The following is a 25,639-nucleotide window of genomic DNA, read 5'->3' on the forward strand; positions in this document are numbered from 1 at the left end:
TCGCTTCCGGTCCGTGTGGGGGAGGTTCTCGCGCAGGCCGGGGACGCAGGGCAGGTGTTGGCACGCGTGCGGTGAATTTTTTCGCGAGTCGGCCTCCCTTCCCGTCGGATCATGGCCACCGACTCGTGGGCCCTGGCAGTGGACGAGCAGGAAGCGGCTGTCAAGTCGGTCAGTGGCTTCAGCTCACGCGGGGCGAACGTAGCAGGGGCCCGAGCGGACCCTAATAGGAGCCCAGGGAGCTACCCGGGTTGGGCAGGCTTGTGGCCCACATCTCCGTAGAGTTTGCCGCGGGGGAATCACGTAGCCCCGATTTGTGCCGGGGGCGAAAGAGACTAACGTCGGCCTTGTTCTTTTCATCTGGGCTAGTTAAAGACTTTTTTTTGCCCTGTAGCAAATTTGTTCCCACTTTGTATGTTTTTTTCTGTTGCACCGCCTTCTCGAGGGGGGAGGGTTGTGGGGAAATTTAGATGGTGATTCTCTTGTCTGTTTTCTGAGTGATTTGTGCTAAACATTTTTAGGTTTGTGCTTAACATGGTTGGCAGTTTGTAGATCTTTGAAGAGTAAGAGATTCAGGTTTAGATTTAGTGTTTCAATCTACTGCAAATGTCGGCGGGAGGTCCTACAAATTGTTTCGTTATGTTTGAAGTGATGTTTAATTTCATATACTGGTTCTTTGATTAATGAAGATGCATTCAACTGGAAGGTAATTAGAGTGTAAACTGGTTTTCTGTTCTTATATCTTAGTTCAGGTTTGTTTAGTGATAATGCACTATTGATTTTAATAGTTTGTGTTAGTTTGATAGTCTGAAGTCTTATAACTTTTTAATGGCTAAGTTACATTTCTTTTCCAGTCATCCTTGATTACTTTGGGAGGATTGTCAGTTTGTCAGCAAATGTTATGGGCTAAATCCAGTGGAGTATAGGAAGAATCTTTACAGTCTAGATGGGAAGGTGAGAATGTGGGAAGTGCTGTGAAAATGGTAAGAATAATGTGGTAAGTGATCTCTGAGTGGGGAGAGGACGTTTATGAGTAGGAAATAGGGAAATTCCTTGTGAAGTTTACATTTCAAATGGATGTTAGAGGATGAATCATTTAAGATAGAGGTGAATGGCATTTTAGGAGAAAATGAACAAAGGGGCTGGACTTGTCTAGAGAGCAAGAATCAACTCATTTTTGCTGCAGCCTACGTTTATAGGTTGTAATAGCTGTACAGAAAATATCGTATAGAGTGTACTTTGCAACGTTAACTGAAAACTTAGGAGAGACTTAACTTGGTCGATCTGGGGATTTTTTGGGAGGATATGGGACAAGATTAGATCTGAGAGCTGGCAAGATTTATCAAACTACAGAGAATATTAGAAGGAGTGATGTCCGAAGGAAAGGCAATCAGTGTGGCAGTTCCTCTAGCCCAGAGAGGGCGTATGTTGTTGGGTGGTGGAAGTGACAATGAAGAGACGGATTTAGGAGAATTATGGCAGTATAAAGAGTAGGATTTAAGAAAAAGGCAAAGGTTGCTGTTTGCAGTCAGGAGCCCACAGGTGGTATTAGTAAAATGCTAATAACAGGACTAGGGAAGTGGGAGGAAGGGCAGATTTGACATGGAGGATTGGCTCTTCTGATTTTGAGGTAAGGAGGACATCTTGGTAAGTACCTGTGTTGAGAATCCCCAAGAATAGTCCAAGTTCAGTGATTTCCTGGGAAAACTCACAGGACCTAGCATAAAATTGTACTCGCAGCTATGATTTATTACAATGAAAAGATACAAAGCAACATTTGCAAAAGGAAAAGGCACATCTAGCAGAGTCCAGAGGAAATCAGCTTTCGAGAGTCCTCTCCTAGTGGACTTACATACTCAGCTTGATTAAGTCCTGCAGCAGCTAATTGTAACAGCACATGTGAAGTGTTGTCAGGGAAGCTCATTAGAGACTCAGTTCTCAGGGTTCTTATTGGGGGGGCGGGACAAAGTCACCCTCTGCCTAGCGTGTACCAAAATTCCAGGCTTGCAGAAGGAAAGCAGGTGTTTAACATAAGTCACATGTTTTTCAAACAGTTTAGGCATAGCAAACCCCCTCAGCAGTTCTAGGAATGGTGGGAACCCTTATGAAGTCCAAGTCCCCAGATGCAGGACAGCGGCCAACCTTGCAAGCTGGCTTTTCTAAGGATAGGAAACTGTTAGCTGTGTTAACTGTTTTCTGCACAGCACCTATCTTGCATTTGGAAATGTGGCATTGGAGTTCAGGAGAAGAATCAGGGCAGGTAATAAAACTGGCTGTTACCCACAAAGAAATCAAAGAGTATTACAAAGGATAAGCTTCTGGCACAGTAGGATTTAAGATCCGCTGTTTCGCACCAGATCTTTCCTAAAAGTTACTGAGACTTGGTTTCAAATCTTTTTAAGCCTATGACTCTAATCTAGCTATGATATTATGGATATTGTAAATATCCATACTTGGTATCTGCTTTTAATCACTCTGCTTCTCAGGAGGCTGGTATAAATAAATGTGTTAAGGCACTGCTTCCTAGGAGCATCCAGGTGGCTCAGTCGGTTGAGCATGCGACTCTTAGTTTTGGCTCAGGTCATAATCTTGGGGTCATTCGATCTAGCCCTGAGTCGGGCTCCCTGCTCAGAGCAGAGTCAGCTTAGGATTCCCTCTCTTTCCCTCCCCCCTGCTCACGCAAGCTCTCTCTCTCTCTCTCTCTCTCAAGTAATAAAATTTTTAAAAACAAAACATTGCTTCCTAATAGTTGGGGAAGACCACCCCCCCTTTTTTTTATTTTACCATGTAGACTTGTGTAACTTAGCTTAAAAATAATTTATGATGTTAGGTTATCATGTGACCATGCTCTCAAGTGTACAGGTAGTGAATGAAAATGACAGAGAAGATGACAGAGTACGCACAATGATAAAGATCTTATGGGACGCCTGGGTGGCTCAGCTGGTTAAGTGTCTGCCTTCGCCTCGGGTCATAATCCCAGCGTCCTGGGGTGGAGTCCTGCAGGGAGCCTGCTTCTCCCTCTGCTTGCCGCTCCCCCTGCTTGTGTGCACTCTCTGTCTCTCTCTCTGACAAATAAATAAAATCTTAAAAAAGATCTTAACTTACACACAGTGAGGATTTTTGTTTGGTTTAAGCTTATGTAGTCAAGGATGTACCTTGAGTCTTCCCTGCATATAAAAACGGGTTTGGAGGGGAAGGAGTGGTATGTCCAGCAGTTTAGTTTGGATGCATTTTTTAGGAACCCTGATAAAAGATTCTGAGAGTTTGAATTACTAGAAAGAACCTGATGCCAATTCACTTGTCACTTTTCATCTCTTCCAACACAAATGGCTTCCTTTGCTACCTCTTTCTGGCCATATCACCAGTTTAATTCCTTCCCTTTCCCTGATCAGCCAAAAACAAAAACCCAAAGGCAACCCTAAGAATTTTTTAGAGACATAATCTGACCCTTTTGCAATTAGAGTTGTCATAGAGGTAGATCTTGAAGCCTTGTTGAAGTGTCTTTGAGTGCCTGAGTTCACCCCTTCATGGATCAGGGACTCTGGGACTGACGGAAATTTAGCCACCCTTCAGAGCTACTCTGTTAATTTGGATAGAGGAAGGATGCTTTTATCATAACTGAAAACCTGTGTCCAGTGTCAAGGACACTGCCTTCTGTGAGAGGCATGATTAATAATCAGAAGGTTCCTCACTGAAGATGAATACAGAATGAAGGAGAATGAGAGTTGATTGGCCTGCCTCTTTCCCATGGTGGAGTTAAGTCTCTCAAGACAGGAATACTCATCTGCCGGTAATTCTCCCCTTGAATGCAGCCAAATAAATGCTGACAAGTTCTTAGATCTTTCTAGCTTCTAAACACGTCATCTTTTGTTAGCACATGTATTTGTCAAATTATAATACAATAGATTTGGTTATGGTTTCATAACCATATTTTCATCAGGCAGGCTTTGAGACTAATCAACTTGGTTGGTTTGGGGACTCCAGACTGTCTCATTTGCATTTTCAGCCCATCCCAAGATTAGTTGGCTTCTGTGGATCCCTGTGTATTAGCCTAAAAATGAGGGTTCATCAGTGGATAAGTTCTGGTATAAAATACCTTCTCTGTTATGTGCCAACCTTCCCACTGGCCTTGGGAAAGGGTGTCCATCTCCAGTAGTGTGTTGATTTGATTTTTCTCTGGAAGACCTGGTTTTCAAAAGAGATGCGATGAATATCCCCACCGTGTGAGGGTGGACTTCTCCCAAAGACCAAGAGCAGGGTCAGTTGAGGGGTGGGGGAAGGGAGGAGGAAATATTTCTAAATACCCTCAGGAAACAATGGTGGTTATCATAAGGATAATGAATGATTGCATCAATTGAAGGATCATTTTGGGGGCAGGGCTTGGGGTCTAGTGCTTGATTTGGGGTGCTTCTCAGAACCTGACAACATAGCTTTATAATACCCTTTCTGTATCACACCCTTACTCTTTTTTTTTCTAAGATTTTTTTATTATTTTTTTTTATTTTAAAGATTTTTGTTTATTTGACAGAGACATAGCGAGAGAGGGAACACAAGCAGGGGGAGTGGGAGAGGGAGAAGCAGGCTCCCCGATGAGTAGGGAGCCCAATGCGGGGCTCAATCCCAGAACCCTGGGATTATGACCTGAGCCGAAGGCAGACGCTTAATGACTGAGCTACCCAGGCTCTCCCTCACACCCTTACTCTTAACAATACCTTGAATATGGAAAAATAGGTCTCATGAGATTGGAGACTTCATTACAAATGTATAAATTATTGCTCTGCTTGCACTTTCATTTGCAGCTTAGTAAGCAAGTTTGCATTGACCAGGACTAGTGACCAAAATAAATAAATAAAAACCTTCCATTCACGTTTCCAAAATATTCTAAATCAGGAGTATGAATTTGTCGATTTTTTCATCGTAATAACTTTTTTACCTAACTCATAGTGGAGGTGGTTGATAAGGCAGGAAAGAAGGCTATAATTTATTTGCTAAGTGTTGCATTAATACAGTGTGGGTTTCAGGACTAAAAAGAAGGGAACAGTGAGTGTGTGTGCCATTGAAAGGCTATCATAGGTATTTAATGAAGGTAGATGTTCTAGAAAGAGCGTAAGTTGGAAGAAAAGTAGAGGTTTGAGATTGCTGTCAAACTTTTTTCCCATCTGCTCTGTTTAGTCCACTCCTGCCCGCGCCCCCCCCCTTTAAGGTTCTTGAAGATATGAAATGATGTCTTCACCCAAGCCTGTAGGAATTCTGCTTGAGCAGGACAGCTCCCTGAATATAGGTGCTGCTAGACTTTCACTAGGGAACTTCTCTTTGCTCAAGGGACTTCCTTTGATTGGGTCATCTGCTTAACTGTGTTTCCTTTTATTCCCATTCAGATGAGTAATTTGCAAATCAAGGAAGAAAAAGTCAAACCAGATACCAATGGTGAGTCACTTGTAACTACTAGCTGGATACAAGCTATGCATGTGCTCTTCTGCTTTCCCTTAGGAGCTCCCGTGTGGAAAGGCACTTTGATTCAGCATAATGTTTGTCTCAAATACAGCACTGTATTTGAGAGCCAGTAAATTCGGTTGCATTACTGAAAAGGACACATTCGTTTTCCAGATTTTATCTAGTCTCTGACTCCTGCCACTGTTCATTTGATAGTGTTTCTTTAAATTTTTTACTTAATTTTTTGAAAAGTTACTCTGGGTTCAAAACTCAAAGTATAAACAGGTGAAAGGCTTCCTTTTTGTCCCGGATTGTCATTTAGCCAGTTCTTACTCTCTATTAGTTTGCTAGGGCTGCCATGCCAGGTCACAAACTGAGTGGTTTAAACAGTCAAAGTTTATTGTCTTGTAGTTCTTGAGGCCAGATATCTGAGATCAAGGTGTCAGTAGGGTTGGTTCCTTCTGAAGGTTTCAGAACTTACGTTCAAGTCTTTAATCCATTTTGAGTTAATTTTTGTGTGTGGTTAAGATAGTGGTTCAGTTCTGTTCTTTTACATATAGCTGTCCATTTTTCCCAACACCATTTACTGAAGAGACTGCCCTTTCTCTGTTGTGTATTCTTGGCTCCTTTGTCATAAATTAGTTGACCATATATGCATGGGTTTATTTCTGGGTTCTCTGCTCTGTTCCATTGGTCATTGTGTCTGTTGTTATGCAAGTACCATACTGTTTTAATTATATAGCTTTGTAATATAGTTTGAAATCAGGGAGCATGATGCCTCCAGCTTTGTTTTACTTTCTCAAGATTGCTTTGGGGGGGGGGTTGCTTTGGTTTTTCAGGATTTTTGTGGTTCCATACAAATTTTTAAGTTGTTCTATTTCTGTGAAGAATGCCATTGGAATTTTGATAGGGCTTGCATTGATTCTGTGTATTGCTTTTGATATATAGACATTTTAACGGTATTCTTCCAATCCAGGAGTAAGGAAAATATTCCTATTTATTTGTGTCTTCAGTTTCTTTCATTAGTGTCTTACAGTGTTTAGTATAAAGGTCTTTCACCTCCTTGGTTAAATCAATTCCTAGGGGGCACCTGGGTGGCTCAGTTGGTTGAGCGACTGCCTTCGGCTCAGGTCATGATCCCGGAGTCCTGGGATGGAGTCCCACATTGGGCTCCCGGCTCGACGGGGAGCCTGCTTCTCCCTCTGACCCTCTCCCCTCTCATGCTGTTTCTCTCTCTCTCTCTCTCAAATAAATAAATAAAATCTTAAAAAAAAAATTGATTCCTAGGTATTTAATTATTTTTAACCCAATTGTAAATGGAATTGTTTTCTTAATTTCTCTTTCCAGTACTTCATTATTAGTGTATAGAAACACACCAGATTTTTGTGTTTTTGATTTTTGTATCCTGCAACTTTACTAAATTCATTGATTGGTTCTAACACTATTTTGATGGCATCTTTAGGCTTTTTATTTTATTTATTTATTTATTTATTTTTAAAGATTTTATTTATTTATTTGACAGAGACAGAGTGAGAGAAGGAACACAAGCAGGGGGAGTGAGAGAGGGAGAAGCAGGCTTCCTGCCGAGCAGGGAGCCCGATGCGGGGCTCGATGTGGGGCTCGATGTGGGGCTCAATCCCAGGACCCTGGGACCATGACCTGAGCCGAAGGCAGATGCTTAGTGACTGAGCCACCCAGGCGCCCCTAGGCTTTTTATATATAATACCATGTCATCTGGAAATATTGACAGTTTTACTTCTTCCTTTCCAGTTTGGATGCCTTTTGTATCCATTTACATTTAATATAAATGGTGGGTTAAAATTGATATGGTGGGTTTAGTTAAGCAGTTTTACTATTTGATTTGTTTGTCTCTCATAGTTTCTCTACCTCTTTTCCTGCCTTTTGGGTTAATTGAATATCTTAGAATTCCACTTTAATTTATCTGTTGGCATTTTAGCTATACTTTTTGCATTATTTTATGAATGTTTTAAAGATTTCTCCATATAGGGGTACCTGGGTGGCTCAGTTGGTTAAGCGACTGCCTTCGGCTCAGGTCTTGATCCCAGGGTCCTGGGATCGAGCCCCGCATCGGGCTCCCTGCTCCTCAGAGACCTGCTTCTCCCTCTCCCTCTGCCTGCTGCTCCCCCTGCTTGTGCGCTCTCTCTCTGTCAAATAAATAAATAAAATCTTAAAAAAAAAAAAAGATTTCTTTATATAAGTCTTGCATATATTTTGTTAACTTCATTAATCTGGGTGCAGGATTTCATCTTTTTAGTTGCTATTATAAGTAGTATTTTTTCAGTTATATTTCTGTATTTATGAAAGCTACTGATTTCTATTTATTTATTTTGTACCTAGCATTTTTATCTTTTGCTGAGATATGTTATTTTGTAGTCATTTTTAAGTTGATACTTAGTCCTGCAGGCTTATAATCCTGTAATCCACAAAAAGTGATCATTTTATCTCTTCCTTTTAATTTTTAATATTTTTATTTTCTTCTCATGTCTGATTGTGTTTGCTAAAATAATAGTATATTTTCAAATAGGATAAGCAAGTTAGAGGTGACATATTCTGAGCCCTGTGAAGTTAGCCAACATATCTAGAAAGTTGAAATTTTCTTATGTGCTTTCTAGGAATAAAAACCCACTAAATATAAAGAAATGCCAAATATTTATATTTTCATCACTTACCTAAGATTTAGTATTTCTGTTGACACACCTTTTGGGTGGGTTTGAAATTTGCCTTTTGTATGATGACACCTGTTTTCTTGTGTAGGTGTTATTAAAACCAATGCCACTGCAGAGAAAACAGAAGAAGAAGAGAAAGGTAATTACTTTTTAAAACTCTGTAGCAAGAAACAGCGTATGACCCAGGATTTGCCTTTCTGGAGCCCGAGGCACTAGATCGAAGAGATGAGGAGGAATCACAAAGGAGATTGAGAAATAGATAGAAGGAGAACTAAAAGAGAGGGGTATCCAGAAACCAGAAGAAGGAAGTGTTTCAAAAGTAGGTAGTCAAATATAGGTAATAAATTGATTAAGAAGATATAAAAATGGACTGTTCACTTGATTTAGCCGTGTAGAAGCCATTGGTGTGCTCAACAAGGGCCTTTGAGGTCAAGTGCAGAGGCTAAATACAAGAGCCTATTCAGTGTATATTCAGCAGAAGGGGAGGACAGGAAGTGGGGACAATGAGTGTAGACAGCCTTTTCAGGGACTGTCCTATAAAGGGGAATAGAGAAATGGGGCAGCAACTGGATGGGGGAAAAAGGAGGAAGCAGGTTTATAACGAGATGTTAAAATGTGTGCACATGCGATGGGGGAGTGTTCCAGTGTAGGGGGAAACTGATAATGCAAGGAGTTAGCGTGGGGAGAAATATCCTTATAGGCAAGAGGGGCGGGGACCTGTTGTACCAGTGCAGGGATTAGCCTTGAGCACAGGCTGTTCATCCCAGGTTACCGGAGGGGACGTAGAGAGCCTGCGCACAAATGCAGGTGGGTGTGTAGGTGTGTCACCGCAGTGTGTGGAGGTGCTTCTGATCACTCGTACTTCTCTGTGAAGGAAGACGCAGGTTCATCAGATCAGTGAGAATGTGGAGGGCTGAGAAGAGAGGTGGAGGCGGAGATCTGAGAAGAGTGAATGAGTGGAGAATAGAAACATGAAGACTTACAGGGCAGGGCAGCCCATTTGAGTCTAGTGGTCAAGAATCTGAAGTGAGACCTGTCGGTGTGATTGTTTTTCTCCAGCCATGCTCGGCTGCCCTGGTGCTGGTACAGAGCCAGGGAGAAAGAGATTTCACGAGGGTGGGTTTGCCAAATGAGTATGAAGACAACCTGCTGGTTTCTTCCTGACAGAGGACAGAGCTGCCCAGTCCTTACTCAACAAGCTGATCAGAAGCAACCTTGTGGATAACACAAACCAGGTGGAAGTCCTGCAGCGGGACCCAAACTCCCCGCTCTACTCAGTGAAGTCCTTTGAGGAGCTTCGGCTGTGAGTGTCTGTTCCCTGAACAGCTGTTCCTTGTTGGTCCCGCCTTTCTAAAACTTAGCATCTCAGAGCTCTTTTGGGAGTTTTACTTTCTATCTGTATTTTTAAGAATTTTAATGTATTTGCTTCTTTGACTAGTTAATAATTCACATGATTCGAAAGTGAGAAAGTATGGAAAAGTTTACGGTGATGGTTTCCCTCCCACCCTTGTCTCTTGGCTACCCAGTTCTCCTCCTCTTGGGAGGGATTTTTAAATGCCACAAATTTATTCATCATAGCTGAAAGTCTTTTTTCTTTTATGCTCTTAGAACTTTCAATAAAATATTGGCTGACAGGTGATTTCTGGATGTCAGGAACATTTCTTATTAGGTAAGCCCTTTTGTTAGACTACAGGGTTTACGGTCTTGAGAACACTTTATCTGCTTTTACATAATCGATCAAAAGAGTCTATGCAGGATTCCCAGTACCTGCAGCGGAAAGCAGCCTTCAATATTCTGGAATTTAAAAAAAAAAAAAATTCAGAACCTGGAATTAAGCCACAAGGGAGCACATTTATGGCACTGTGCTAAGAATGACTTCTAACATCTCTTTATTTTAAAGGCAGAATTACGGAAGGTCATACCAAGTTTTTTGTTTCCCTCAGCATATTTAGTAAAGAAGTGTTTGTGAATCCCTGGTTTATGTAAATGCTACTGTGCTGGGTGTCATGAGTAACATAAGACATAACTACCGTTCTTGCTGCCTGCCAGGACCGGAATCATAGAAAATAGCTGGTGAATAAGAAAGTGGTGGAATTAATAGATTCTTTGCCTTATCAGTAAAATCTTTAGTATGCCCACTGTGGGCAAATAGGCGCTACATTCTTGCCAACTTATTACTGCTTTAGAGTAAGAGACATTTAAAATATGAGAGCTAACTAAAACCAAATCAAGTCATTAATGAAGTGATAGCTAAGAACAAGTTTTTTAAAGCACGGCTTTTTTTATGTTCTCAGGAAATTATATTTTTCTATGTGTATTTCCTCTATCAGGGGCTTCATTCAGTGAATCTGTCATCTCTGCTTCTGTTTATAAACTATATCAGGGCAGTGAGATGTGCTCTTTTGTTTCCTGAAGTGACAGTTTGCTTTTCCAAGTATTGATGGTTTTTAAACCCCTTTTCATTTAAAGGACTTGAGCTCTCAGTCCAACGAATGAGGAACTGTCTTCTCTGAAAAGTCAAGTTCTCTCTGATTTAGTAGTCGTTGGCTAGAGGAAACAAAGAATGAAATCTAAGTTGCCTTGGTTTGTTTTGTACTTAAAATTTTTGAGTTAATCTGCAAAATAAGAGAAAAATAATGAACCACTGGAAGCTCTTGGATCATTTGGATCTTCATTCAGTTGTGACTTTGTTTCCTTAGCAATCAAATCAAAATCTGCTGAGCTTCATAGCCTTTTCTTCCAAACAGAAGACACCAAAGGTTATGCTTTCAGAGGTCTTTGTATCTGAGAACCAACATATGCCAGAAGAATTTGCCACTTAGAGAGCCTGTTTACTCCAAGGAAGGTTCAGAGAACAGAAGTCTTGACTTGGTTTGACTCTTCTTTACAATCTGGTGGGATTTTTGTTGAACACCCTGTCAATGTGGAGGTAGCAGGGAGCTTATTGTAAATGCGATGGAAGAACAACTTTAGTTGATATTTGTTGTGCAGCTACTTACATAAGCTGGTGCTTTCCTGTTCTTGATTTTTGACTAGACATAATAAATAATAGCATTTGGAAAGTTCAGTATGGTATTTAAACACTCCTACCTATTTACTGTAAATCAGGTACTAGAAACTGGTTGAATCAATTTTCTTATTTCTTGATTGTCCTGAGTATTTGCACAGCTGGCTTTGGAAGGACCATGGAATACAAAATGACTGTGGTTCAATTTAACATCTACCCCAAGAAATTAAAACTGAATCTCGTTCCTTAAAGGGACTTCTATATCTCAGTGGTATAGTAAGCAGTATATTTTTAGATATGCCTTTTATAATTCATTTTATGCAAATTATAAAATTTATATGAATTAATACATACCATTCTTGCGATATCCAGGGAACATTTGTCCTTCAAGGCCAGTCATATTTGTGGGTCTGCTGAAAGCATGAATTTCTCCAGGAACGGAAACTAGTCTGTATTTTCGGAATTGCACAACAGTTGCAGATTAAGGGGCACCTGGGTGGCTCAGTCAGTTAAGCGTCTGCCATCGGCTCAGGTCATGATACTAGGGTTCTGGGATCGAGCCCCGCATCAGGCTCTCTGCTCAGCGGGGAGTCTGCTTCTCCCTCTCCTGCTGCTCCCCCTGTTTATGCTGTCAAATATAAAAATCTTTAAAAAAAAAAAAAGTTGCAGATTAAGATTTAGTAGGGAAAGATGGTGGCTTGGTTTCATTTTAGATATTTTTTAAGGCATTAGAAAAATATGTCTGACAAAGATAGGAAGCTTTATACTGTGTTAGATTTAGGGAAAGATAAAATTCTAGGCTTTTAAAACAACTTGAACAACTAGGAATCCATCCTCTCTCTCCCTGGACTTCTAGGAAACCACAGCTTCTCCAGGGAGTCTATGCCATGGGCTTCAATCGACCATCCAAGATACAAGAGAACGCATTACCCATGATGCTTGCTGAGCCGTGAGTATGCAGACCTCAAGTGTAGTTCTTCAGGATTTGGTTTAATGTTTTACACCAATAACTGTTACTGTTCTTGAGAACAAGATGGGACGTTTGGGACAGCATGTTTCTTCAGGGAAACCACTTGAGCAAGTGCAGAGAGTCAGTTGGAATTTGGTACAGCATCTCCCTTTCCCACTTAACCATAAAAACTGATGGGGCACCTGGGTGGCTCAGTCAGTTGAGCGTCCAACTCTTGGTTTCAGCTCAGATTATGATCTCAGGTCCTGATCTCAGGGTTGTGAGATCGAGCTCCACATAGGGCTCCACACTTAGCACGGAGTCTGCTTGAGATTCTCTCCCTTTCCCTCTCCTTCCCCCTCTGCTCCACTCCCCACTCACACGCCCACTCGCATGCACATGCTCTCTTTCTCTCTCTCTCAAATAAATAAATAAAATCTTTTTAAAAATTAAAAAAAAATTTAGAAACCTGATAGAGAAGAGGGCACCTGGCTAGCTCAGTTGGTAGAGCATGTGACTGTTGATGTTGGGGTTGTGGGTTCAAGCTCCATATTGGGTGTAGAAATTGCTTTAAAAAATAAATAAAAATCTTTAAAACGGGTGCTTGGGTGGCTCAGTCAGTTAAGCGTCTGCCTTCGGCTCAGGTCATGATCCCAGGGTCCTGGGATGGAGCCCCGCATCGGGCTCCCGCCTGCTTCTTCCTCTGCCCCTGCTCATGTGTGTGCACTCTCTCTCCCTCTCTCTCTCAAATAAATAAAATCTTTTTAAAAAATCTTTAAAACAAAACTGATAGAGAAAGCCAATGTTGTTATTCTGTGCAATTTTAAAAATCAGGTTTTTTTAAAAAAAGCTTTATTTGAGAGTGCACATGAGTGAGTGCCGGGAGTGGCAGAAAAGGAGAGAAACTCTAGCCGACTCCTAAACTGTAGATAATTGGCATCCTACTTTATGTAGTAACCTTTTCCATTCAACTCTTTCTTATTTAATGACAAAAATTGAGGCGCCTGGGTGGCTCAGTCGGTTAAGCGTCTGCCTTCAGCTCAGGTCATAATCCCGGGGTCCTAGGATCGAGCCCCGCATCGGGCTCCTTGCTCTGCGGGGAGCCCGCTTCTCCCTCTCCTCCCCACTTGTACTCTCTCACTGTCTCTCCTCTCTCGCTCAAAAAAATAAAACCTTTAAAAAAAAAAAAAAGACAAAAATTGTACCTATTTCCCTGACTGGGTTATGTGAAGTAAAATGTGAAAGTTCCCTCTAAAGCATCTGTTTGACTTGGTGTCTTGCATTTTCATAAAGAAGGGAAAGGGAACACACAGAGGGAGCCAAGTCTTGGAGACACATTATAGCTTCGCAGAAAATGTCTTCGGGGATTTGCTTTGGCACAGATTTAACTCTGCAGTGTTAATTTCCATGGGGCCCCTAGGGTACAAAATTAGGACACTCTACCTGTGCTGGAGTCTAGAGTGAAGATTTCTTGGTGTGAACCCATCTAAATCACTATGTCCCTTAATATTTAAGCAGTTTTTTGACAACATATAAAAAATTTATCATTGTGCTCAGTGCAGAAAACCTGGATTAAAGGGAGAAAGCTCCGTATGCCTACCACCCAGAAAGAACTTTTTGACACTGTATTGTGTTTATTAACGAATATTATTTTCATTTCTATTCTTCCTTGATCTAGCCCACAGAACCTGATTGCGCAGTCTCAGTCAGGTACTGGTAAAACAGCTGCCTTCGTCCTGGCCATGCTCAGCCGAGTGGAACCAGCAGAGAGATACCCCCAGGTGAGGGCTAGGGGATCCTGAGGGCCCTGGCTTGCCTGCCCTGGTAAAGGCAGTGCCATCTGGTGGGCGGTTAATGAGGGTCCCCCTAAAGGGGTCTGAATGTTTCCTGTGGCTCAGGCACAGCACTGAGCACTAGGCCACAATCTGGGTAGAATTCATTCGGAAGCAGCGGTCTTAAACAGTGGCTTCCGAAGGCATCCATCCAGCCAGGGCTCGCTGCTAAAGGCAACCTGGTTGGAGAGGATGTGGCTCCCTGCACTTTTGAGTAGTGATTAGATCAGCATATTGTTGCTTTAGGGCCTGTTGTCTAGTAATAGATAGAGGCTCTCCTAAACTCAACCTTTATGATCTCCCTGTCAGTGTTTGTGCCTCTCCCCAACGTATGAGCTGGCTCTTCAAACAGGAAAAGTGATTGAGCAGATGGGCAAATTTCATCCAGAACTAAAGCTTGCTTATGCTGTTCGAGGCAATAAATGTGAGTATAAAGGGGTGAGACCTAAGCAGTGAGCAGGATAGGGCGGTTGGGTGTTTGAATTTTGAAGGTGTGATGATATTAAACTTTCTGGTTCAATTGACCTTAGGGCCTACTGCATTACTTTCAGCAAATCTGTTTTAAACTTGCTATTTAACAGTCGTTTGTACTCTTAAAAGAAGATTTTGAGTTGTAAAAATCTTTGTATGGGTCATGGATTTCTTAAAGTCTGGCATTCTTCACTGAGAAAACAGGATTTTGAATTCAGCATGCAGAGTTCTGGAAGCTGCTTATTCCTAACAAGGGATTAGTAGGTGTGAGGATGGTAGGTTGGAGTCATATCCCTTTGTTTAAAAACAAGCACAGCTTTAGTAAGAGTAAACTAGGAGCACAGACAGATAACTTGGTGTTATCAAAACCAGAAATCCTTCCACCAGTTTTTTCTCCCTTGTGTTCTACAGAATGTAATGTAGAGAACATGGACTAAAGTGGGGGGGGGGGCAGGTAGAAAACAGTTCATTAGAAAAGTTATCACAGTGTATAAAACTACAAGTCAGTAAGGAAAAAGTAAGCAGTCTAAATAGGAAAAGAGGCCCAGTTGAACAGACACTTCACAAAAGAAGGGATTCAGATGTCCAGTAAATATGAAGAGATGATAAATAAGCCTCATTTGTCATCAGAGAAATCTAAGTTAACACCACTATATGCCTCTCAGGTGGACAGAAATGATGAAGTCTGATAATATTAAGTATTGATGGAGACGTCCAAGGATGAATGCCCATACACTCCTGGTGGGGGGTATACACTGGTACAGTTACTTTCTGGAAGCAGTTTTGCATTCCTTAGAAAAAGTACAGACAGACCTTTCTTTGACGCAGTTTATAATTGCCTGGAGCAGTGATTCTCAAACTTTTTGGTTTCTTATACTCTTAAACATTACTGAGGACTCCAAAGCGTTTTTGTTTATACAGGTTTTATCTGTTGATATTTGCCATATTAGAAGCTAAAATTAAGAAATTTTTAAAGAACTTACTTTTGAAGAATATGAAGATAATCTGGCCTTTCAAATAATTTTTTTTTTAAAGATTTTATTTATTTATTTGAGAGAGAGAGAGAAACAGCATGAGAGGGGAGAGGGTCAGAGGGAGAAGCAGACTCCCTGCCGAGCCGGGAGCCCGATGTGGGACTCGATCCCAGGATTCCAGGATCATGACCTGAGCCGAAGGCAGTCGCTTAACCAACTGAGCCACCCAGGCACCCCTCAAATAATTTTAGATACCCTTTTTGGAGGCTACACCAAAACTTACCAAGTGGTAATTACTTAAGAGTTAGTTCCAGGCTGGAAACTGAAATCCTGTTACTGAATTTTTCGTACTGTTACATTAAAATACCTTGGTCTCGGGGCGCCTGGGTGGCTCAGTCGCTGAGCGTCTGCCTTCGGCTCAGGTCATGATCCCAGGGTCCTGGGATCGAGCCCCGCATCGGGCTCCGCGGGAAGCCTGCTTCTCCCTCTCCCACTCCCCATGCTTGTGTTCCTGCTCTCGCTGTGTCTCTCTCTGTCAAATAAATAAATAAAATCTTTAAAAATAAATAAATAAATAAATAAATAAATACATACATACATACCTTGGTCTCTTGGAAAATACTGTCTTACTGAGTTACACAGTTCTAAATGTTGAGACATCTTATCATACAAACTTTTTAAATTGCTTGCCCTAATATTACCACCAAACTCATCAGAGGACTTTACGTACCTCAAGAAACTCAAACTTAGTGGCACATACAAGTCTTCCAAAATGCTAATTTTCTCTTGAAAGCTTAAATGTTATTGTGGCAGCAAATACAGTGGATTGTCTTCACTGAAGAGACAGCCTGTTCATTTTCAAGAAAGTGGATATCAAATTCCTGGCTTCGTTTTCTATAGTTTGTCAGTCCACAGAGAGAAATGGCTAGTTCAGCTCACCACATGATCACAGAGCTTTTCCTGGAGAAAACCATCATGCTTTGGCATGCAGCAAAACTACCTTACCCAAAAGTTATTAGGTTGATTATGTAATTTGTGTGTTTATTTGATGCCTCACACTGGTGGGTACATCTAAGTGAAGTTACCGGAATCTTGTAACAACATATATCTTCTCTAGATTGTTTTGTCATAAATGGGACTTCACTATGTGTGAAGGGCTAATATATTAACTGTACTTACTTCTTATACTTATTTCTTAAAAGTTCAGTTTGGACTTACGGGCAGTGGAAGTTGAGAACTACAATGTGTTTGAGTTAATTCACAATTTTTCCAGTGGGTAGTTGATGAATTTCTAACGAAAGACCCTTCTTCTCAAATTTTAAATTCTGTTTTTAAAATAGTTAACACATTCGCATGTTTAAATTGAAAGGCCATGTGGTAGAAACTTCTTTCTCCCATACCCCCAACCAACTAGTTCTCCTTCCTACAGGCCCTCAGTACTAACCAGTTTCTCATGTGGCACACCAGAGATATTCTGTGTGGCTCCAGGCACATAGTATGTATAAATATGTTAACATGTGTACACTCACACATGGACATGTGTTACGTGTATTCTTTTTTGCCTCTTTTGGTATGCAAACTGCTCTGCAACTTTTTTTCACATTTAATAATGTATTTTGGAGATTGTTCCATATCAGTTCCTAAGCAGTTTTTTACTTTTACTGGATCATCCATTTGGCGTATCATATTTTGCTTCATTAGTTACCTTCTGATGCTTGCATATCCTTGCATATGTGTTACTTCACGTGTTAATATACACACAGGGTTAATTCTTAATCATGGAGTATTGGTCACAGGCTGTGTGCATTAGTAATTTTGATAGATGGTGGGCCAGTTTCAGCTCCCACCAGCTATAATTTGAGAGTAACATGTTTTTTAAACCAGAGAATTTGTACTTAGAAAAACTGTCTACACATTAGAATGTCTAACAAAGCAAAATTTACTCATTGGGCCAGGATCCTGGGACTCAAAACTACAATTGAAGAAAAATCTGTGAACCGTGAGTGAATGTATGATGTGAAATGAGTAAGAATGGCACTGAGAAGAATGAGTGGGATGCTGTTGAATCACAGGAGGAAGCGGGAAGGGGACTTGGTGCTTATTGAGGGTTCACTTCAGAGGATTGAATCCTGACCACGATGCAGTGAGATGGGTGCCATTGTGCCTACTTTACAGTAGAAGAACCCAAGACTTTTGGATAACACTCCTGTGTGTATGTTTTGACATCTGGAATTAACTTGTTTTACTAACTCTGGAAGGATGGGCAAGGCTTTGATTTCCAAAGCTGGTTTTGCCATGGAAATACCCACAGAAAACATCTTGTCTCCACAGTGGAAAGAGGTCAGAAGATCAGTGAGCACATTGTCATTGGCACCCCTGGGACTGTTCTGGACTGGTGCGCCAAGCTCAAGTTCATTGACCCCAAGAAGATCAAGGTGTTTGTTCTGGATGAGGCTGACGTGATGATAGCTACTCAGGGCCACCAAGATCAGAGCATCCGCATCCAGAGGTAGGAACTCTTGAGCCAAGAGGAACAGCCTCCTGATCTGTAGCATCTTCATCTTTTCCTTTTACTTCAAACACTTCTTCTTGCTCCTGTCAGGTTCTTTACTTTAGTACTTCCAGAAGCATTTGTTCGATGGGCCATTTCCTCATCAGCACTGACCGTGGGTTGAGGAAGGAGACTTAGGGAATCTAACAACAGCCCCATTCCTGCCCCATGGCTGCTCTCACCTCCTCCCTGCTGTTCTCCTCCCCCTTTTGCCACTTTCCTGGGCATGTAGACCATGCAAGCCGGGGCGGCTTTCTTCTGTTCCTTCCAGGGAAAGACTCGGGATCATGCCACATACCTGGGTCTTCCCTTGCAGGATGCTGCCCCGGAACTGCCAGATGCTGCTTTTCTCAGCCACCTTCGAAGACTCCGTATGGAAGTTTGCCCAGAAAGTGGTCCCAGACCCAAACATTATCAAACTGAAGCGCGAGGAGGAGACATTGGACACCATCAAGCAGTATTACGTCCTGTGCAATAACAGAGATGAGAAGTTCCAGGCCTTGTGTAACCTCTACGGGGCCATCACCATTGCTCAGGCCATGATCTTCTGCCATGTGAGTAGCAGTGGAGGCCCTGCCGGGGGAGGAGCTGCACTGGAGGGGGTGCCTGCCCCTCCTCTCAGCCCGCTCCTCGTCAGTGCTGAGGAGGACCAGGTGCCCTGTGTGGCCAGAAAGGAATGGTTTGTGAAGATGCAACATAGTTTCATCTTAGTATCCTGAAGTATAAGTGGCTTCAAAATCGAGTCCCTAGGGGTGCCTGGCTGGCTTAGTAGAGCATGCACGTCTTGATCTTGGGGTCATAAGTTTAAGCCCCACATTTGATCTAGAGCTTACTTAAAAAAAAAAAAGAAATAGGGGCGCCTGGGTGGCTCAGATGGTTAAGCACCTGCGTTTGGCTCAGGTCATGATCCCAGGGTCCTGGGATCGGGCCCCACATCGGGCTCCCTGCTCGTCAGGGAGCCTGTTTCTCCCTCTCCCTCTACTGTTCCCCCTGCCTGTGCTCTATCGCTCTCTGTCAAATAAATAAATAAAATCTTGGGGAAAAAAAAAGAAAAAGAAAAACTGATATATTACAAAAAAAAAAATAGAGCCCCTATTATTTGTAGGTGATACGATATTAGAAAACCCGAGAGAATCAACTGATATTTGTAGGAAAAATAAGAAACTAAACAAGACAGCTGGTTACAAAATTAATATAAGTTGTTTTCCAGTCTCAAACGGCAAATACTTAAAAAATAGAAGGTTAGTAACTGATCATTTGTTCACTTACTTATAATTCAAGAATGTGAAGTGAGAATGCACAAACAGATCAGTCCCTGTACTTTTTATTCTGCATACAACAACATAGTAGATTAACAATAAAAAACTTACTGTGTTTGTGCCAAAAAAAAAACCAAAAAGGAAGGCTAGGTTTCCACTGATAATAGCAAAAAAAAAAATCAGGGATAAATATTTAAGATACTTGAAGAACACTTCAGAAATGTTAAGGGATACTAGAATGAGACAATTCTTACTCTATTATTGGAAGACTTGTAATTGAAAACTTTTTTTTTTTTTTTTTAAAGATTTTATTTATTTATTTGACAGAGCGAGAGAGCACAAGCAGGGGGAACAGTAGAGGGAGAGGGAGAAGCAAGCTCCCCGCCAAGCAGGGAGCCCGATGCGGGGCTCGATCCCAGGACCCTGAGATCATGACCCGAGCCAAAGGCAGATGCTTAACCATCTGAGCCACCCAGGCGCCCTTGATGAAGTATTTTAAAGTTAGTTGTAGACATCAGGACAGTTCACACTTAAGTACTTCCCAAGAATGAGACGTGCTCCTACAGAAGCCCAACGCCACTGTCACTCCTTTAACAGTGACATAATAATATTATCCCTTGTCTAGTCCATCCATATTCCATTTTCCCCACTTGTACCAAAAATGTTCTTTATTGCTTCTGCCTGGTGGTGTTAAGCCTAAGAGCCAGTCAGAGATTGTTGCACTTAGTTGTCATGTCTCTCCAGACTCCTTTAACCTGGACCAGTTTCCCCACCTTTCATGACATAAACATCTTGAAGAGTCTAAGCTAGTACGCAGTCTTGAGAATTTCTCTCATTTCTCCCCCTCATGATTATATTCAGGTTAAATATTTCTGTGAGATAATATCCAGGTGACAGTGTTATTTCCTGTCACAACATATCACGTTAACAATTTTAGGAATTTTAATCCTCAGCTACTAAGTTTCAGGTAGAGTCTTCCAGATCAAAACTACTCTCTTCAGGGGCGCCTGGGTGACTCAGTTGGTTGGGCAACTGCCTTCAGCTCAGGTCATGATCCCGGGGTCCTGGGATCGAGCCCCACATCAGCCTCCTTGCTCCTCGAGGAGCCTGCCTCTCCCTCTGCCTGCTGCTCCCCCTGCTCATGCTCTCTGTCAAATAAATAAATAAAACGTTAAAAAAAAAAAAAACCCTCTTCAGATACCTTCATTTCTCAAATGTTTCCTTCTCTCCAGACCCGCAAAACAGCGAGCTGGCTGGCAGCAGAGCTCTCAAAAGAAGGCCACCAGGTGGCCCTGCTGAGTGGCGAAATGATGGTGGAGCAGAGGGCTGCGGTGATCGAGCGCTTCCGAGAGGGCAAAGAGAAGGTGCTGGTGACCACCAACGTGTGTGCCCGCGGTGAGCAGGGAATGCGTCTGTCCGCCAGGCCCCGGGTCGCCAGGGAAGTCGTCCTGTACAGGGCACTCCGCTGGTTTGAGGGAGTCCACGTGGGGTTGGTGCTGGAGAGACTGGATTCCCCCGGCAGATAAGAACTGTCACAGAAGCCAGGGGCCCCGATGCTGGAAGGACACGGACCAGCGTCTCACTGGTTCAGGACAGTGCCTGCTCTCTCTGGGGCCCCCACTGAGGTTCTGGCCGCATCTCCAGGTACTGGTGTCTAGCAGAGGCTCGCTCACTGGCAGTGTAATTTTGTTAGCACCTGCCCAAGTTCTGTTTTTCCCTCTGGGTTCTGCTGCGTGCCCCCGTCCCCGAATCCCAGGGCCGGCCTGCCCCAGACTCGTCCTTCCACCTGAAGCTGGTGCGTGTCAGCCTCGCTTGGTTGGCGGCGGTGGTTTTCGTCTCCCGTCCTGACTCCTCTCCACCTGTCTTTCATGCAGGTATTGATGTTGAACAGGTTTCTGTCGTCATCAACTTTGACCTCCCCGTGGACAAGGATGGGAACCCGGACAACGAGACCTACCTGCACCGGATCGGGCGCACGGGCCGCTTTGGCAAGAGGGGCCTGGCAGTGAACATGGTTGACAGCAAGCACAGCATGAACATCCTCAACAGAATCCAGGAGCATTTTAGTGAGTGGCTGGGAGTGGCCCCTGCCAGGGCCCTTCCTCACAGGGGGAGTCCAAAGGAGGGGGGAAGGGCGGGTTCTCCTGTGGCCCCGAGAGAAGCCTGTGTCCCTGTAACAGTCCCCTCCTTTCCTACAGTGTGGAAGTCTCAAAGAGCACACCTGGCGAGTTTTCAGGGCCAGGGACTCGAATGACAGTGCCCCCCTGGCCAGGCCGAAGGGCCTAGGGCTGTCCCTCGCTCAGGCACCGGGAGTCTTTGGGGTCAAGGGAAAGATGGCTGTGGCCAGAGGCATGGCCCTGTTCCTAGGCCGGGCAGAACCCTGTGTGTTTCCTCTCTCCCTGCCGTGCTGTCCCTTCCCTAGGTGTGTGTCTCCATGGGAGCCCCGCGTTGATTTCTCTCCGAATTCTCATTTTTCTCCCCAGATAAGAAAATAGAAAGATTGGACACGGATGATTTGGACGAGATTGAGAAGATAGCCAACTGAGACGCTCCACCAGTCGCCAGTGCCCACCCCCGGCACTCCGCCTGCACGGGAGACCGGTGCTTTCACGGCACAGGCCTCGACAGTCCCACAAAGACAAAGGCAGAGGAGAGAGAAACTACCTACCTCATTTTAAATTACGTTTGGACTAGACAAAAATTGTGCAACTGATGGGGGAAGGTAGAAGGAAAATTTTGCATTTCGGAAAATGTAGTCCTCCCCTGCTCCCACCCTTAAGCCATGGTTTTTCCCCATCTTTATAATAATCTGGTCGCTATGGATAATCGCTGAGCCTAGGATCCCCTGCTTGTTTTGTTGCTGGGATGATAGGACCAACCTCCAGCCCCTGCAGAAATGGTAGATGTAGAGTGTGGGAGAGGCTTCACAGCACAGGCGTGTGAGCCCCACTGCACGGATGGAATGTGGGGAGCAGCAGCAGAGAGACCCTTGAGCTCTCCCCCTTCTCGGTCCCTGACCGGAGACCTGCCACCAATGTCTCCTGCCCTTGGGGCCATCTTCCTTCTCCTAAATCCAGAGATGTTCCAGCTGATCCCTTTTACCTCTGTTCTCTGTGCCAGAGGATGTCCCTGTTTCTCTCTGGGTGAGCATCTTGGGTACTTTTGTAAACCTCCGATTTAGAGAGAAACATGGAAGTCAGTGCATCTTCAGAGGGATTGGTCTGGCAAGGGTAGATGAATCCTTTGAGAATCTGGGCCTTCCTGTTCCTGCAGTTCTGTGTTTGCTCAGGCACTGGGAGTCAGTCATGGCGGCCGGGAGACACTGGGTGAGTTTCTGACACACCTGGCCACGTGAATGGGTTCTTATCCATGGGGTGTCCCACTATGCCTGGAGGCAATCAGCAGAGTTTGGAAAGGAAGTTATGACCAAGTGAAAACTCCGATAGTGCTCTTTATCTGTAATAGTGGACCTGTTGGTTACTTTAATTCAGAGGTCATCTATATGAATAAGGACAGATAAATCTGAGCTATACCCATCATTATGTTCAGAAATTTTAAAGTAATTATGAAAGGCTTTACTAATCATGATTCATTTTTATTTGTATTTTTCTGCTAATTAGACTAATATATGCTCATTAAAAAGGTGTGTGTGTATGTATATATACATATATAAGGTGCAAGTGCTCTCTATCCCCACCTCTCTAGAATCACCATTAGCATTTTGGTGAACATTTGATATATTTCCTTCTGTTTACATATCCACTTTTTTTACAAAAACGGTAATATTCTATTCAGGCTTTTGTGCACCCTGCCTCTTTACTTAGCAGCGTATCTTGGACATGTGACATGTCCTGCACACAGGCCCACCTCACTCTTGGCAATGGCATTGCTCTAGCATTAGCTGCCCCAGCATTTAGTTCATGGCCCCTCTAGCGACAGGCATGGAAGGTGGGCATGGTGCCACAGCGCGCAGCCTCACTCACCTCTGCCCTGTGAAAGTCGCTGTAGGATCTATTCCTGGAGGTACAGGCGCTGGGTCAGACAGTGGAGACCTTTATGATTTTAATCCGTTCCCAGTTTACCCTGCCAAAAAGTTTTTACCAATTTACATTATTATAGTGACACAAAAATACCTATTTTCTTTCCTGCTTGCCAATCCTCTATATTATCAATTTTTACAAATTTGCCAGTTTGAGTAGCAAAAAATAAATGGCATCATTGCATTTTGTATTTAGTGAGCGTTGGCAAATTTTCAGTTTATTGGATATTTGTATTTTGTCTTTCAGGGTGCTGCCCATTCTTGCCTCATCATTTTACTATTGGATTATCAGTCCTTAATGATTTTAAGCCACCACTATTTTAAGGAAATTAGACTTTATCTTAAGTGGTGGATGTTTTCCTAGTTTGTCTTTACAAATTCATTTTTCATAACATTACACGAAAGTTTAATTTTAATGTTACTCGGATTTCATTTTTAAGAAATCTGGATTTATGTCATGGCTAGAAAAGTTTTCCTCATCCCAGTGTCATAAACCCCAATTTATCCTGTACTCATTCCAGTATTATAAATTAATTATTCATGTTTCCTGTAGTGGCAATTCTTGGGGAGTAAATTATCTAAATTCTTGTAGATCTTTAAATGTTTTTCCCTGCTTACTTGCTGCAAGTGATTATTATGGTTGTGTCAAGAGTGAGTGGGTGGCAGAGCTGTGGGTGTGGGCTGGAGTCCATGCCCCCCAGGGAGTGAGGATACAAAGGGTCCATTGGGAACGGATGTGAGTGAATGAAAGGCTGGGTGTCCCCGCAGGTGTGGCCAGGTGCAAGAGAGTGCCTGCAAGCGTGTGAGGGGTGGATGCAAGCTCAAGGTGGGAGAGGGGTTTGGAGAAGAAAGGTGGGCAAGAAGGGGAGCCAGATTGCAGAGAGATGGGGGACAAGAAGAGGGGAGAAGAAGTACTCAAGGGAGACAGGGCAAGGGGAGGAGATGGAGGAGGCCAGGTGGGGCACTAGCATTCCAATTCAGTGATACCCACTTTGTCCCCAAAACAACAGTGATACAGGAAAGGTAAAAACCAGAAACACCCGCCTGACCCAAAAACAAGGTGGATGTTTCTGTGGACCAGCAATGGGGTAAAAATGCCAAGTGCTGAGGCAGGGCTGAAGCCAAAAGCTTGCTGGGCTCCGGTCCAGAAACAGAGTAGCTACCGGCTGTTGGGTCCTGTGGAGTAGAGGACACTGGAAGCACCGCATACAAGACCGGAACCAAAGCCAGGCGTGCTGCTGGGAGGGAGCTGGACTGGAACTTGACCTGCACGCTGGTTTGCTGGGAGACTTTTATTAAGACCCAGACCCATGAAGGCGATGGAAGGACTTGGACCACCCACCCCCTCTTAGAACAGGCAGTTGACACAATCCTGTTGACTCTGCTTGTTCTGTGATATCCCCAGATTACTGAATGTCAGCAGACCTGGTTCTAGAATAAAAGTCAAAAGGGCAGGAGCTGGATGGAGCCAACTGCTAAACCCACCTGTGGATTGTCAGGGGGAAGAAATCTATGCTAAGAAAGAGTGCAAACAAGATCAAATTCACCCCAGATAAAACTACTTTTATGGAATGGCCTGATAAAAGGCTTTAAGTATGTTTGAATGTTTAAAGAAAAAAAATGCATTTCACTAGAAAAGAGCACAAAACTATTGAGTAGATTTAGACAAAAGCAGTGGCATGCTGAAACTCAACACAGGCTGGCTGTTAAGTCACGGGTGCTGGGAGTGTTTACCACCGAAGTCAGCAAACTACCAATCAGGGTTCTGTTTTTAGACAATTCACCAGCATAAAACAAAACTAAACATTATTAGAAATTTTAGAAAAGAGGAAGGCAGTCATTGAGATAAAGTCAAATGGGAATCCTAGATTAAAATCCTAATTAGGGGCACCTGGGTGGTTCAGTTGGTTGTGTCTGCCTTCGGCTCAGGTCATGATCCTGGGGTCCTGGGATCGAGCCCCGCGTCGGGCTCTGTGCTCAGTGGGGAGTCTGCTTCTCTCTCTGCTGCTCCCCCCTTTGTGCTCTCTTGTTTGCTCTCTCTCTCTGAAATAAATAAAATCTTTTAAAAAATAAAACAAAATAAAATCCTAATTATACTCTTGAGGGTGCCTGGCTGGCTCAGTCAGTGGACTACATGACTCTTGGTCTCAGGATCATGAGTTCAAGCCCCATGTTGGGTGTAGAGATTACTTAAATATAAAACCTTAAATAAATCCTAATTATATTCTCATTTTAAAGACAAGAATAAAAACAATCCAAATTTCAGTAGATTCATATAATGAATATTTCTTAGGGCACCTGGGTGGCTCAGTCAGTTGAGCATCCAACTTTTGATCTCAGCTCAGGTCTTGATCTCACAGTTGTGAGTTCGAGCCCTGAGTTGGGCTCCACGCTCAGAGTGGAGCTTACTTTTTTTTTTTTCTTTTTTTTAAATTTTATT

At 43.1% G+C, this 25,639-nt stretch overlaps 1 protein-coding gene and 1 long non-coding RNA gene across 5 annotated transcripts in view; one reads left to right on the forward strand and one right to left on the reverse strand.

Annotated features, from left to right (window-relative positions):
• Positions 1–22,804, forward strand: DDX19A (DEAD-box helicase 19A). Of its 2 annotated transcripts, XM_036088065.2 has the most exons (12): positions 1–168; positions 5,376–5,424; positions 8,206–8,256; positions 9,285–9,420; positions 11,981–12,073; positions 13,752–13,854; positions 14,215–14,329; positions 17,682–17,859; positions 18,218–18,455; positions 20,393–20,555; positions 21,035–21,226; positions 21,644–22,804. In XM_036088065.2, the coding sequence occupies exons 1-12, from the start codon at positions 112–114 to the stop codon at positions 21,703–21,705; spliced, it is 1,437 nt and encodes a 478-aa protein (XP_035943958.1). In that variant the 5' UTR covers positions 1–111; the 3' UTR covers positions 21,706–22,804. The 2 variants fall into 2 exon arrangements, with proteins under 2 accessions (XP_035943958.1, XP_035943959.1); XM_036088066.2 differs by lacking the exons at positions 1–168; positions 5,376–5,424; positions 8,206–8,256 and adding an exon at positions 9,726–9,786 and having other exon boundaries at positions 9,287–9,420.
• The window catches only part of LOC144380250 (uncharacterized), a 10,774-nt gene continuing 6,779 nt past the window's right edge, over positions 21,645–25,639 (reverse strand). For all 3 annotated transcript variants that reach the window (XR_013444231.1, XR_013444230.1, XR_013444229.1), the window contains one exon: positions 21,645–25,242. This is a non-coding gene — a long non-coding RNA (uncharacterized LOC144380250). The remainder of the gene's footprint in view (positions 25,243–25,639) is intronic.

This window comes from Halichoerus grypus, chromosome 15 (assembly GCF_964656455.1).
Source record: "Halichoerus grypus chromosome 15, mHalGry1.hap1.1, whole genome shotgun sequence".
In the NCBI taxonomy this organism is placed as follows: domain Eukaryota; kingdom Metazoa; phylum Chordata; class Mammalia; order Carnivora; family Phocidae; genus Halichoerus; species Halichoerus grypus.

What these genes read in the sequence shown, in the direction of transcription:
- DDX19A (XM_036088065.2), top strand. Translation starts at nt 112, where the DNA reads ATGGCCACCGACTCGTGGGCCCTGGCAGTGGACGAGCAGGAAGCGGCT. An exon ending in AGGAAGCGGCTGTCAAGTCG is followed by an intron (nt 169 to 5,375) that starts GTCAGTGGCTTC and finishes ATTCCCATTCAG; the next exon opens with ATGAGTAATTTGCAAATCAA. An exon ending in CACCAACGTGTGTGCCCGCG is followed by an intron (nt 20,556 to 21,034) that starts GTGAGCAGGGAA and finishes TCTTTCATGCAG; the next exon opens with GTATTGATGTTGAACAGGTT.